The sequence below is a fragment of the Macaca thibetana genome, chromosome 18 (genome assembly GCF_024542745.1).
Source record: "Macaca thibetana thibetana isolate TM-01 chromosome 18, ASM2454274v1, whole genome shotgun sequence".
Taxonomy (NCBI): domain Eukaryota; kingdom Metazoa; phylum Chordata; class Mammalia; order Primates; family Cercopithecidae; genus Macaca; species Macaca thibetana.
Window position 1 is genome coordinate 66,452,074 of NC_065595.1, and position 14,964 is coordinate 66,467,037.

Here is a 14,964-nt window from a genome sequence, read left to right on the forward strand (position 1 = left end):
CGGATCACGAGATGGGGAGTTCGAGACAACCCTGACCAACATAGTGAAACCCTGTCTCTACACAAAAATTAGCCAGGCGTGGTGGCATGTGCCTGTAGTCCCAGTTACTCAAGAGGCTGAGGCAGGAGAATCGCTTGAACCTGGGAGGCAGAGGTTTCAGTGAGGCAAGATGGCGCCACTGCACTCCACCACTTCAGCCTAGGCAACAGAGCAAGACTCCATCTCAAAAAAATACATATAAAGGCCGGGCATGGTGGCTCACGCCTGTAATCCCAGAACTTTGGGAGGCCGAGGCAGGCGGATCACGAGGTCAGGAGATCAAGACCACGGTGAAACACTGTTCCCTACTAAAAAATACAAAAAATTAGCCAGGCATGGTGGCGGGCACCTGTAGTCCCAGCTACTCAGGAGGCTGAGGCAGGGAATGGCATGAACCCATGAGGCAGAGTTTGCAGTAAGCCAAGATCGCGCCACTGCACTCCAGCCTGGGCGACAGAGCAAGACTCCGTCTCAAAAATAATAATAATAATAATAATAAATAAATATAAAAAATAAAATGCTAACTCCCAGCCAGGCATGGTGGCTCATACCTGTAATCCCAGCACTCTTGGAGACTGAGGCAGGCGGATCACTTGAGGTCAGGAGTTCAAGACCAGCCTGGCCAACACGGTGAAACTCTGTCTCTACTAAAAATACAAAAATTAGCTGGGTGTGGTGACAGGCCACTCCCAGCTACTCAGGAGGCTGAGGCAAGAGAATCGCTTGAACCCGCGAGGCAGAGGTTGCAGTGAGCCGAGATTGTGCCACTGCACTCCAGCCTGGGTGACAGAGCCAGACTCTGTCTCAAAAAAGAAAAAAAAGAAAAAAAGCTAACTCCCTTTTAAAGAAAAACACTGGGAGCTTCCAAAAGCATTCATATGTGGATGCATTATCTCCAATTCTCCCCATTCCAAACTTGTAGAATGAACAAAAGTATGCCCATGAAGCCAGGAGTGAAGCTGCAAAGAGTCGAAAAAACTCATTTTGTACTGAAGTAAAGGTAAAAATGGCAGAGTTGGAGATTCAGATAAAAGGGCTGAAGAGACAAACTGTGGATTTTGAGGGGCGGGGAAAGAGTACCGGCCCACCAGAGGACACAGCAGCAGGGACAGAAAGCAAGCAGTGGCAGGAAGAGCTCTGCAAACAACCATTTAGACCAGAAATCCAAAGGGTCTGCTTGAAGACCAACTGAAAAGGTCCTTGTGCCTCTGGATACAAAATGGGAAAAGGTTTTCTGAAGCACAGATTTTGGTTCCTACCCAGATCAAATGAACTGCAATCCACGTGATTGGATGACGCAAAGTCTAAGAGGCTGAAGGACCTCATACCCACAGAGGGGCCAGGGCTGGGTTTGTTATCCAGAGTCTGAGGAATGGCTTTATGGTTCCTCAGACAACTTGACTACCTGTGGGGAGTTCCTCGGTGTTACTGTCCTCCCGCTTCTAATGACCCAGGTTTTAACACTAGAACGCCCCCTGGAGTTGTCTGTGTAGTCAAAGAAATGCTGGGAGCTAAGGTTTTGATCTTCGAAACAGATATGTCCCTTCTTTTTGACACTGGCTTATGGCATTCTGGACCAGCCATTCAAAGGAGGAGCGGATGGCAACTCTGGCTGGGTGGAAACCCCAATTTATCACAAAATACAATGCATATTCAGAAGTGAGACAGTTGAAACAGGCCATCACATCAAGGTTGTCCTGGGGTTGGTATGTTGCAGCCTGTGCATGAGTTGTCAGGTGAGGTTTTCAGTGGGAAATGGGAATACATTTTGGGTGAGAGAGTCACGTAACCAAATCACACAGCTGCAAGTCAACATGCCACGTGACGTTAGACAGGAAGGAGACCCCTGCAATGGAAGCTAATAGTTCAGCTACAGAAAAGTGTGGAGAAGGGCAGGGTAGCTGTGACCGAACTTGGAGGGATCACACAGGGCCACAGCAGGTGGGCAGAAGCTGAGGCAGCACATTATGAAGGCGGTATTTTGGCGGGCTTACTGTAACTGCAGTGTGGGCCTAGATTAAACGAAAGGACACAGGCTAGCATCAGAGACCCGATAAAAAGCAGCCGGCTGGCCGGGCGCAGTGGCTCACGCCTGTAATCCCAGCACTTTGGGAGGCCGAGGTGGGTGGATCACGAGGTCAGGAGACCTAGACCATCCTGACCAATATGGCTGAGGCAGGAGAATTGCTTGAACTGGGAAGCAGAGGTCACAGTGAGCAGAGATTGAGCCACTGTATTCCAGCCTGGGCAACAGAGTGAGACTCCGTGCCAAAGGAAAAACAAAGAAAAAAGCATGGTGTATCATAATCAACACTGTGGTGTGAGGATTTTTTTTCCCTCCCCCCGTCCCAACTTCTAATTGTTCTCTTTTAACTAAAAATCATCTGCTAAATTTAAGCATCTTCTTTAACGCTGCTATTGTCATAGAGAACCTCCTGAGGTTCTGGCAGGAAACTATGGAGCAATGGAACAAGATGCAGGAAATACTTTTGGGAATGAGAAAAGATGGCACTTTCCATAAATACTCATTGATCTAAATCTGACATTCCCACCAGCAATACAGGAGGTTCTCTGGCACAAGAATGTCAGTCACACTGCCTGCTGGGCCAGCAGATCAGACTTCAAAGATAACTTCGGAATGAGGAGATTCAAACTTCAAATGGTTGATTTTAAAAAAATGTGCACACACACTGAAATCACACTGGTGATTTTGCAGTGGTATTTCTCCATCACCATTTCTGAATGAACACTTCGAGATAAAAGCTTACCTAGGCAAGAATGTTACCCACCCAAGCTGATCTGGAATCTCACTGCCTCCATTGTCTGCCTCTTGCCCCCAAGCAAGATGAGGAACAAGTTAACCCAAAGAAAGCTGTCCTGAGCCAGCCTTAGAAAACAAAGACACAAGTGGGAAGACTCTGTGCTATTTATTATCAAATGGTTCCTCTGGACACTGTCACCCCCAGTATAAAGGGGGGTGAAAATACAATGAACCCTGCTATCGTGTGGTGTTTTATGCTGAAATAGCTCCCTGACAGACATGTTCCAACAGAACCAAAGTTCATGACCTTAACTAAATTACTTCTATGCAGGGTTTTTTCTCCTCATTAATTTTGCAATGCCTTGGTTTATTCTATTGTCCATGGATGCATATTGATATTTTAGAAATAACACAAGTAAAAGAATTATTTGCAAACTTGTAAATAACTACATACATCATTCTTAGGAGACGATAGTTTATGTGGTTCATCCAAACATTCCTGAGGAATGTAACGAAAAACTTCAGCTAAAGTCTAAGTTCCAGAGTGCTGTCCAGTTGCTATCAATTAATTTTTATATTCAAGGTACAGATTTAACTTATTCATTAGAAATTTTTTTAAATAAAGATTTTCTGTACCTGCCATAGTGTTCCAGTAATAAGTCATACCTATCGGTCAATACATTAACTTACCCTTAACGTGTAATAGAATTATTCTCAAACTCAACTTCTCTATATCATAAATCATAAAGTTCTAAAATATATTTTTAAAAATTCTCTATGGCTTAAAAATAGCTTATTAATACTACAGTAAACAATACTTTTAGAAGTAGTACAATGCCATGAAATCAATCAAGTTTTTAAACCCCAAAAGATCTAGGAAACACTGCTCTAACAATACCTTTCTGTCAAAGCCCTACTTGGAAGGACAAGTTGCAAGGTGAAGAGGTTGCAAGTATATACATTTACTAAATGATGTGTCAATATCCCGCACAAGGTCTAGTAAAGAAGTTAGTATGAGGGGAGGGCGGTGGACAGAGGGATACTGTTCCATGCATCCATGTTTCCTCAGAAAATCACTGGTGCCCCTCTTACACTATTAGAGAAGAAGTGGGTTTTATGATGTAGCTTGCTTTTAAAAGTTACCTGAAGAAACATCTTTGGAAGCTTACCCAAAAAACTAAAGCCAGTGGTTACCTCAAAAGAGAGTAAAAAAAAGCCAAATCTTAACTTTTTTTCTATCTATAGTACCTTTTGCATTCTGTACCATAAATATGGACTATCTATTCAAAATAAATATATATACATATATGTATTTACATATGTGTGTGTGTGTATATATATATATATATATTTTTTGAGACGGAGCTTCGCTCTTGTTGCCCAGGCTGGAGTGCAATGGCGCAATCTCAGCTCACCACAACCTCCGCCTCCAGGGTTCAAGCGATTCTCCTGCCTCAGCCTCCCGAGTAGCTGGGACTACAGGTGCGTGCCACCTGAGTGCCCAGCTAATTTTTTGTATTTTTGGTAGAGACGGGGTTTCTCCATGGTGGTCAGTCTGGTCTTGAACTCCTGACCTTAGGTGACCCACCTGCCTCAGCTTCCCAAAGTGCTGGGATTACAGGCGTGAGCCACCGCGTCCAGCTATTCAAAATATTTTTAAAGTTACTTGGCCGGGCGCGGTGGCTCAAGCCTGTAATCCCAGCACTTTGGGAGGCTGAGGCGGGTGGATCACGAGGTCAGGAGATCGAGACTATCCTGGCTAACATGGTGAAACCCCGTCTCTACTAAAAATACAAAAAACTAGCTGGGCGTGGTGGCGGGCGCCTGTAGTCCCAGCTACTTGGGAGGCTGAGGTGGGAGAATGGCATGAACCCGGGAGGCGGAGCTTGCAGTGAGCCCAGATCACACCACTGCACTCCAGCCTGGGAGACACAGCGAGACTCCATCTCTCAAAAAAAAAATAAAAAAATAAAAAAAAAAATAAAGTTACTTGATTCCTAAATAAAGATGTTCATTTCAACTCAGCTCAGCAATAAGAAGTGGCTACTAACTGCTAAAAACACTGTAAAGCAATGAACCGGCAGATATGAATAAAGCAGTCCCTGCCCTTGAGAAGACTGAGAGAGAAGGTGAGACAGATAAGCAAGCCAATTACTGGCCCCATGACAGGCAAGACAATAGGATTGAGCAGGGAAAGCCCTGGGAGTGCAGGGAAGGTGGTCTAACAAATACTTCAGCAGAGAGAGAGCTGGGAAGATTTTCCAGGGTTCTTTAGAACCCAAATGAAAGACGTGTCCAGCACTTAATAGCACATGTTCCAGGAAACACTGGTTAGCTACAAATAGGTGCAGGCGTGTCCCAGATAACGCCTCTCAGCTCTGAGACAGCAGGCCAGCTGGGGTCCCAGCCTCCTTGCTTTACCCACAATGTGACGCAGCAGGACACTGTCATTTTGTGCATCTGATAAAGCGAGGCGTTTGGGGCACATAATCTAAACCCAGACGGTGGGCCCAGGAGAGGGATGTGGAGTGAAAAGGGCACACCTTGGAAGAAGACCACTTGCTTAAACACAAAGGAAGGAAAGTCAGTCACATTGGGGAACATTAAGTAATTTGATAAAGAAACGGTGAGAAATGGGAAGAATTTTAAACAGGAGTAGGAGCAGTTATGGAGATGGTGTTTCTAGAAACATCGCAGTGATGGCACTGCTGAGGAGGGAGAACAGGTGAGGCTGCTGGCCTGCTGGGTGAACCATCGCACTATTTCCTGAGAAAAACAAACAATTCCTAAGCCTAGCCAGCAGTGAGGGGAAAGAGACTGCACAGATTTTCAGGAGGTAAAATCAACAAGTCTTAATGACCAAACGGATTTCAGCAATGAAAGAGACAGGATGTCCAGGATGATGAGCAATGAGCAAGTACAATAGGCATAACAGTAATAACCATCATGCACTGAGTACCTGACACGCCTTACACCGTGCCAATATGTTTCACATATTATTTAATTATATCAATGCTATCCATTTTATAGATAGAAAGCTGACATTCAGAGAAGTTAAGAAACTTAGCCATGGCCGTAGCTAATCATAGTGACAGGTCTGGCATTTGAGCCCAAGACTATTTGATTCCAAATCTAGACTCCAAATTTCTAGACAATTATGCATTTTGGAGAATACAGTTTAAAAATATATAGTTCTTTATAAAATAGTAATAGTGATGAATATAGATAAACTTGCTTGTTGGGGGTTAACCCTGTACTAGGTACTGGTCTAAGAACTTTTCTCACATTATTTCATTTAATCATTAACATCCCTTCCAGATAGGCACTATTATTATTCCCATTTTACAGATGGTGAAACTAAAGCACAGGTCATGTACCCAATTTGCCATAGCTAGTAAAGCCAGAGAATTAAACACCTGAAGCTTAAAGATAGAGCTTGTGTTATTTCCCCATAACAATTTACTGTACATGAAAATGAATATCCATAGGATTTTATGAATGAATTAGTATAAAACGGTAGGGTGTTTCAAGGACCATTACCCTGAAATAAATGGTCCCAGAAACATTTTATGATATGAGTTTATAAAGCAGTGCAATTATAAAGCAGTGGCACAAGACACTAAAGATCAGTATATGTATTTATTCTAATATTCTTGTTGCATCTGAATTCTCAATCACACTAGATTAACTACAGGTGTAGGCTTCATATTTAATGTCTGGAAAAAAAGAGGGAAAAAAAGAATGGACTAAAGTCCAGGCTATGTAGGAGGTGGGCAGTGATGCTTCTATTACACATACCCTTGTTTCCAACTGCTACAATCAGTATTTTTCATGGGCCCTTAGTTAGAGAATACAGCAACAGAAAAGAAAAATACACCTTTGAAATGCATTCAGGCTTGCATACTTTACAGTGGAGTATATACTTGCTAAATTTGAATACTATGTCATATATGAGAATGAAGTGAATTTTCTTTTACTCGTAGATTTTTTTCCTGTACTTAGAATTGTCTATTTTATTCAGAAAAAAAGAGGGGCTGGTTTCCAACAAAAGTGATGAAGCTACCATAATTTCCTGTGATTTGCCAGCCATGAATTTAACACATTATTTTTACAAACACAATACCTCCTATTCAATACTTAGAAGGAGCTCACTTGAAACTGATTACATTTCAAAGGAAAGTGAGCCATCAGGTCATATAGTATAAGTTGTAAGGTAACCCAGAGAGACTGCAGAAATGATTCGGAATGTCTAACAATCTGAACGTCAATAGAGAATAAGTTATTCTAAAAACTAACACCAGACAGCTAACTAGCAGGTGATTTGCAGGCCAGGATTATTGTATTATCACCAAAACACACAACTTTACTAATCATTCATGCTATTCACGGGGCACAAAATCGTTTCTTTAAAAAAAAAAAAAAAAATCAGGCCGCGCGCAGTGGCTCACTCCTGTAATCCCAGCACTTTGGGAGGCCGAGGCGGGCGGATCACGAGGTCAGGAGTTCGAGACTACTCTGGCCAATATGGGGAAACCCTGTCTCTACTAAAAATACAAAAATAAATAAATAAATAATAGCCGGGCGTGGTGGCACACGCCTGTAGTCCCAGCTACTCGGGAGACTGAGGCAAAAGAATCGCTTGAACCCGGGAATGGGAGGTTGCAGTGAGCGGAGATGGCGCCACTGCACTCCAGCCTGCAGCCTAGCGACAGCAAGACTCCATCTCAAAAAAAAAAAAAATCAAAACTGCTCAAGGAGGCTCGTGAGGAAGGGTGAGGGCTGGTGGGGTTCAGAACGCAAACAGGGAATGCGATATGCAACATTAAAGGGCTCCTGCCCTGGGAGGTTTTCCGCAGCATCTCAAAGCAGGAAAGCCCCATGAGGTCCCACTTTCTCCAAACACCACTCATAACTGGCAGGCCAAGTGCCGAGCCCCGAGGGACCAGGACAACCTTCAGGCCATCTCCCCAGCCTAAGACTTTCAGTTTCGGGGAACAATAAGCTGAGGCAAGCTGCTCTTTCTCTACCCTGTGGGAAACTGAGACTTGTTCACTTTCAGCAGCCTGATAGACAGGAGTCCGCTCGAAGTCCTCTAAGGCTCCTCTCCCTCCCCAAAGGCTCCTTTCTTCTGGCTGATAACTATGTAAATTCCCTCTTCCCAGCCCGGCTCCGCGCAGCAGACTCGCAGCTATTCAAAGCTGCGTTTCCAGCTCCGGTCCAGTGCTTCCATCATGAATGCTTGAATGAATGAGATGGTCGCGTTTCTGCAGAGCTCAAAACTCAGCACAATGCCCAAACACACGTTTCCCACGAGGGCACTGCGAACTCCGCCCACTACTTTTGACCTGTACTTTTTTTTTTAATGAAGTTTGTATTTGTGGGAATACGCCCATTGTCAAGTGCTGTATACTTCAACCTGTTTTCAGCAAGTATTTGTGACTGTCTAGCCAACACGAAGCCACGCTGCGAAGACTAGGGGTGGCGTGGGGACCGGGTTTGTCCCCCCAAAGGGAAAAGAATTCTCTCCTTTCTTTCTCTCTCTCTCTCTCCCGCTTCGCCCGCAAAAACAGAAACTGAAAATTCGCTTTGAGTTTGTCTTCTCAATCCTTGCAACGCGCATGCAAGGTGCTCCCTTCTCCGCCGGTCCCTCGCCCCGGCGCGCCCACGGTCAAACCTGCGCGGGGAATGAACGGGTTTGGCCACTTCGCCGATTGCACAAAGACCGAGGGTCGGGAAGGCGCATCAGTGCCCTGAACGCCGCCTGCGGGTCCCCCTGCCCGGGGCCGCTGGCGAGGGGCGCGCTTCTCGCCGCGTCTCTCCCCACTAGCCCGCCCGGCAGCGAGTGGCCCCGAGGAATCCGCCCTTCCCCGACCGCGGCGACCCAGCTTGCGCAGCCGGACAGTGAGGGCGATTCGGGGGAGCTCTTTCCCCATTCCTTCCCCGCGCCCGGCCAGCAGCCCCGCCACCCCTGCCCGCGCAGCCGGGGCACTGAAAGCACCCCCAGGCGCCCGCTCCCGCCACCCCCAGCACTGCTCGCGTAGATGGCGCTCCTGGGTCACTAAGTTCCGCAAAAGCCAGAGGCGAGGCTAGACGACCCCCGAAGCCCGAGGAGGTTAAAGCCTAAGCTTGCGAAGAGCGGGCAGCGTCCTCCAGGAGCGGCGTCCCCATCCCGCCCTCCCCGGCCGGCGCGGGAGACCCACGTGTCAGAGGCCCCCAGTCCGAGGTGCACCAGGATGCGCGCCCGGTCTCCAGCAGCTCCAACGCGACGGGCTTTGTCCGCGGCCGCCCCCGCCCGCCCGCGCCCGCCCCCGCCCGCCCGTCTGCGGGGAACCGGGACCCGAGGACCCAGGGACCCGGGCCGGGCTCACCTCTCTGCTGGCACCGCGCGGCGACCCACAGCAGCGAGGCCAGGAGCACGCCCCACGCGCCGCCGCCGCGCATCTCGCCTTTTCGCCGCTCGGTGGGTCTGGGGAGAAAGCCGCGCGCCCGCCTGGAACGCTCCGCCGGACTCGAGTCTGAGCTGCCGCGGCCCCGCCGCCCTTGGCGTCCCGGCCGCCCCTCCCTCCAGCCGCCCTCGGACACACCCACCCCGGCTGCGCCCCGCCCCGCCCGGCCTGGCCCAGCCGCCCAGACCCCTCCTCCGGGGGCGCCCAGCTTGGCCGCCGGGATCCCGCGCACGCGGACCCCTGGTGGGGGAGGTCGGGCTGACCGCGGCCGCCGCCCTGGCTCCGGGTAGGAGGTGGGCGGAGAAGGTGGGCTGAGGGGAGGAGAAACTGGGCTGTGGGGGCCCGGGAGGGTGGATTCCGAGAAAGTATGTGCCCTGCTGACCCTGCCCGCCCCGCCGCGGCCCTGCAGTCCCCGGGCCAGGACCCACGCGCCCCTGCCGGGAGCTGGGCGAGAGGCGAACCCTCGGGACGCCACCCAGGCTCGGCCGACCCGCCGCCGTGGGCAGAGGACTTGAGGATTGGTTCTGAAAATCTGTTGCAACTTGTTCCCCACTTTGTTTGCCTAAAGAAGGCAAGGTCCCTTGGACTTAATTATTATGATTAGATACCCTCACCGCTGGAGAGAGGAAGCGCTCCTGACACGCGATTTCAACTGCTTTGTTATTATAATAATAATAATTATTATTTTTAAACTATGTCTGGTCCCCGTTAAAGAATTTTTAATTTCCTCTGATTTTTTTCTTTCTCTCTTTTTGTCTATCAAAAGTATTGGCTGGGCACAGTGGCTCACGCCTGTAATTCCAGCACTTTGGGAGGCCGAGGCGGGTGGATCACTTGAGGTCAGGAGTTCAAAACCAGCCTGGCCAACATGGTGAAACCCCGTCTCTACTAAAAAAAATCCGAAAATTAGCCGGGCGTGGTGATGGGCGCCTGCAGTCACAGCTATGGTGATGGGCGCCTGCAGTCACAGCTACTCGAGAGGCTGAGGCAGGAGAATTGCTTGAACCCTGGAGCCAGGTTGCAGTGAGCTGAGATCACACCGCTGCCCTTCAGCCTGGGAGACAGAGTGAGACTTCGTCTCAAAAAAAAAAAAGTATTCATAACACTTTGCAGATTTCACATTTTCTCAATATAAATATACAGGAACAATGTCCCATATACTCTCTCTCTCTCTCTCTCTATATATATATATTTTATATAAATATACAGGGACAATGTCTCATAATACTATTATGTTTTTTAACACTTAAAAAAAGCTTAATTATGACCGTTTTCAAAACCAGGGCTCACACAGGCTGAGATGAGTTAGACCCCCGGTCTGGTTTCTAGTCCATAGTCCTTTACAATACCACACTGAAATCGCAGAGGATGTTGATATCATCCCACTATCTCATTTTGTCTTTTTTTTTTTTTTTTTTTTTTTTTGCTTGATAGGAAGATAATTTCCTCTCACTTGTGTGAATCGATTTGACAACTCTATCAATTCCTGTTTTTCTGAGGACACTTACACATCTAGTGAGTAGAACTTAGTTATAATACTTAGCCATCGATTAATTTTTAAAAAACATGGAAGTACAGAACAAAATGATAGGCCGTTTTAAAAGGATGCAATATAGTTCAGTGAGTACTCCATACAGTACTAAATTTAAAATGCAGACGTTCTTAACTATGAAAATGTTACTAAGTAATTATTAAATAAGTAAACTTAGTACTTAATAAATGATCAAATATTATAGTATTAGGCACATAGCTATTAAAATGCAGAATTATAAGCATTTGTGCGCTGAAAGAACTGCACACAAATGTATACACTAGATATGTATCTTTTAGAGTGTCTTAAAGACACTAGCATTCATATAGATTATCTTTTGGGATCTTCACAGCTCTATGAGATGCTTCCCAAGAGATAAGGAAGTGAGTTCTCAGTGTCAGCAAATGTCTGGTCTAGAGCTAGACCCCAAGTCTGGTTTCTAGTCCATAGTCCTTTACAATATCACACTGAAATCACAGAGGATGTTGATCAAAAGCAAAGTGGAGGAATCACAAGGGGTGTCCCCATATTCTGGGTCTCCCCGTATCCTGGGTTCCTAGATATTCAGGGAGGAGGTTGATGGGACCTTATCTTTGAACTGCAAGCAGGGATCTCTCATGTGTAATTGCAAGGGAGGCAAGTGGTCAGCACTTCTGGGGAGTGAATAGTAAGCATCAAAAGTTGCAAAATGGCACTATCACTGCTCAAAATTAAGCAGAAAGATTTCAACTAAAAGAATTCAGAACAAACTTGGATAAAATATGGCAGTAAAAATGTCATAATTCTACACATCTTCTAAAAACCCTGCAGTAAAAATTTTTCCAATCTTTAGCATGCTTGGAAAATATCTAAATTACCTAGAGCACCATGAAAGTGCAGGGCTGGCTTGTTCAAGTTGAAAATTAGTATAACAAGAATGTTCATGTTTTGTGAGAAAGTAAAAATTCAACTTAACTGTACACAAAAAGATGCTTGCCTCAAAGCCACCTATAAATAATGAACAATTGAAAATGCCTAAATGTCAAGCAATAGTTTAAATGGTTAAGTAATTTATAAATCAATGTGATAGGTTATTATGTACTACTTTTATATTATGAAACTTTTGCAATTAAAAAAAAACTCATGTTAAGAAAAGCAAAATTCCAAATAACATAGACATTCTGATTGCAATTATGTACATAAAATAAGCACATGTGGCCAGGCATGGTGACGCACGCCTGTAATCTCAGCACTTTGGGAGGCCAAGGCAGGCAGATCACCTGAGGTTAGGAGTTGGAGACCAGCCTGGTCAACATGGTGAAACCCCATCTCTACCAAAAATATAAAACTTAGCCAGGCGTGGTGGCAGATTCCTGTAATCCCAGCTACTCAGGAGGCTGAGGCAGGAGAATCGCTTGAATCCGGGAGGTGGAGGCTGCGGTGAGCCGAAATGCCATGGCACTCCAACCTGGGCAACAAGAGCAGAACTCCGTCTCAAAAAAAGAAAAAAAGTAATGTATTTTTTAAAAGCACAGTGACTCATGCTGCCACACTCGGCTAATCTTTGTATTATTATTATGATTACTTTTCTTTTGCGGGGGCAGAGATGGGTTTTGCCATGTTACCCAAGCTGGTCTTGAACTCCTGAGCTCAAGTGATCTGCCCACCTCAGCCTCCCAAAGTGCTGGAATATGAATTCTTATTTCAGTAATTTCACTAATACTATTATGTTTTTTAACATTAAAAAAAAAAAAAAGCTTAATTATGACCATTTTCAAAACCAGGACTCACACAGGTGGAGATGAGCTAAACTGGAGCTTTCAAATCCCTTGGGTGATCCTGTTGAAATCCAGATTCTAGTTCAGTAGTTCTGGGTTGGAGGCCTGAGCTCCCCATGACACTGATGCTGCGGACAGGCAGAGCACATCTTGAGCAGCATGTAGCTTGCTTGCTTGTTCTCCATCTTGTCTGCAAATTGAAATCAGTGGAGGAATTTAAAAAATACTGATGCTGGTTTCCACCCCCAGAGATTATGATTCAATTAGTATGGGGTACAATTTGGACATCTAGATATTTCTAATGATCTTCAGATAATTCTAATGTGAAGCAAACTTTCAGAAACACAGCTAGACTGACCTGCTCCTGCATGTAGACAATCCAGGTTCTGGTCACTGGTGGCTGAGCAGGCTGGGGGAGCCACATTCAGTGTGTGATCACAGGCTGTATGAAGAAGCCTGGCCTGGTAAGTGTTTTCCCTCATATCCTGACACCCATATAACAGGGATCCAGCCACGGTGCCCAGAATACGGGACAGGACTGTTTCTCTGGAGACTTAGTACAAGCAAGACTGACTTCTAGTTCTAAAGGGACTGAGATACAAAGCAGACACTTGGGCACAGGAGCATCACACCAGGATCCAGGCAGTAGGCCTGGATGTAAAGCTGGGGGCTTGGTTACAAGGACAGAGGCAAGAGGTCAGTTACTAGAATTGGTTATGGTGTCAGAGTCTGATCTAGGGCAAAATTAGAGGGGCTGACCATAGGAGAAGCTCCTTAAGGTCTCATGGCTGGAAATAAGGTGGTTGAGACCCTTCGTTTTAGACAGGGGTGAGGGCTGGAAGGACTAGCAGTCAATGAAGGCAAATTGGAGGTGGGCGGCAAAAATGGTCCCTCAAAGGTGCATGGCCCATGTCCTAGGCTGGAACCTGGAAATACATTGTATTACATGACAAAAGGTACTTTGCAGATGTGATTAAATAAGAGTCTTAAGATGAGGAGATTATCTAGGATTCACCAGGCAGACCAAAGTAATCAGTAGAAGTCTTCATAAGTGACAGTGAGAGTAGGAGAGGAAGACTCAGTGATTCAATGTGAGAAGGACTCAAGCAGCTATTGCTGGCTTTGAAGATGGGGGCGGGGATCATGAGTCCTGGAATGTGAGCAGCTTCTAGATCCTTGGAAAGCAAGGACGCAGATCTTCCCCTAGAGCCTCCAGAAAGAGCCAGCTGTAAGGACACCTTGAGTTTGCCCAGGTGAAACCCATTTTGGACTTCGGAATTCCGGAACTATAAGATAACAATACAAATGGTTATCTGATAGTTTGTATTGTTTTATGTCAAGGAGTGTGTGATAATTTGTTACAGTAGCAGTAGGGAACTAATACATTAGGCAAAGACTACCTCCCAGTAAGTGGAGATGAAGTTGAGGGGAAAGTGAGTATCTGTATTAGGATTGAAGTAGAGCCTGAAGATTCCATTTGTGCCCATGATGAAGAGCAGAAGAAGGAAGAATTTGAAAAAATTACTTGAAATACTGGAAAAAAGAGAAGGAAGAATAGAGGTCTCAGAGGATAGCAGTAGAGAACCTGGCATCTGGAGAGAGACAAAATTGCTATTCATGAGGTATATTATAAGCTTTGGTTTTCATGCAAGATGTGCCATAAACTCTGCGAACAATTTGGACAAAGTGGCTATAAAGTGATAGGCTGAACTCTGTTTATAGCCCTGGTGACAGACTGCAAGTTGCCTCCCAAAATGCAGGCTCCTATCCTTCTGAGCATTTAGTCACCCAGGTAGGTCACCCAGGTGGGCACTGCATTGCCAGCCTCCCTCAAAGCTAGGTTTAAATCTGTATTAGTCTGCCCAGGTTACTGTAACAAAATGTCACAGGCTGGGAGGCTTAAACAACAGAAACTTACTTTCTTAGAGTTCTGGAGGCTGGAAGTCCCAGATCAAGGTCCGGCAGCATTCAGTTTCTGGTGAGGGCTCTCTTCTTGGCTTGCAGGCAGCCACCTTCTCACTGTGACCTCAAGTGGTGGAGACAAAGAGCAAGCTTTCATAAGTTCTCTTCTTACAAGAACACAAATCCTATTGGATCAGAGCCCCATTCTTGCTACCTCATTTAACCTTACTTACTTTCTCAGACGTCCCATTTCCAAATTCAGCCACACTGGGGAAAAGGGCTTCAACACATGAATTTGGGGGGAATGTAAACATTTGGTCCATCACAGGCTCTGACGAGGTTCAGGTCAACAGGATGTGAGCAGAGGTGAGGTGTGAAACTTGAGGCCCTGCCAACTCAACATGACCTTCTTGCTCCAGACACTGGGTGTGTCCTCTTTCACCTTAAACTTAAACTCAGATGCTGTTCTGCCATGCTCCTTCAACCCCACGAGTAAAGACCCTCCTGGAGGATGGTGAAGCAACAAGA

The 14,964-nt window shown here is 46.1% G+C and overlaps 1 protein-coding gene across 2 annotated transcripts in view; it reads right to left on the reverse strand.

The window, feature by feature from the left end:
• LAMA1 (laminin subunit alpha 1) overlaps nt 1–9,316 on the reverse strand; it is a 165,800-nt gene extending 156,484 nt beyond the window's left edge. The window contains exon 1 of one of the 2 annotated variants that reach the window (XM_050767166.1): nt 9,169–9,316. In XM_050767166.1, coding sequence (XP_050623123.1) covers nt 9,169–9,241 — 73 coding nt within the window. In that variant the 5' untranslated portion in view covers nt 9,242–9,316. The remainder of the gene's footprint in view (nt 1–9,168) is intronic. The other variant, XM_050767164.1, reaches the window with a different exon arrangement.
• Between the last annotated feature and the right edge of the window lie 5,648 nt (nt 9,317–14,964).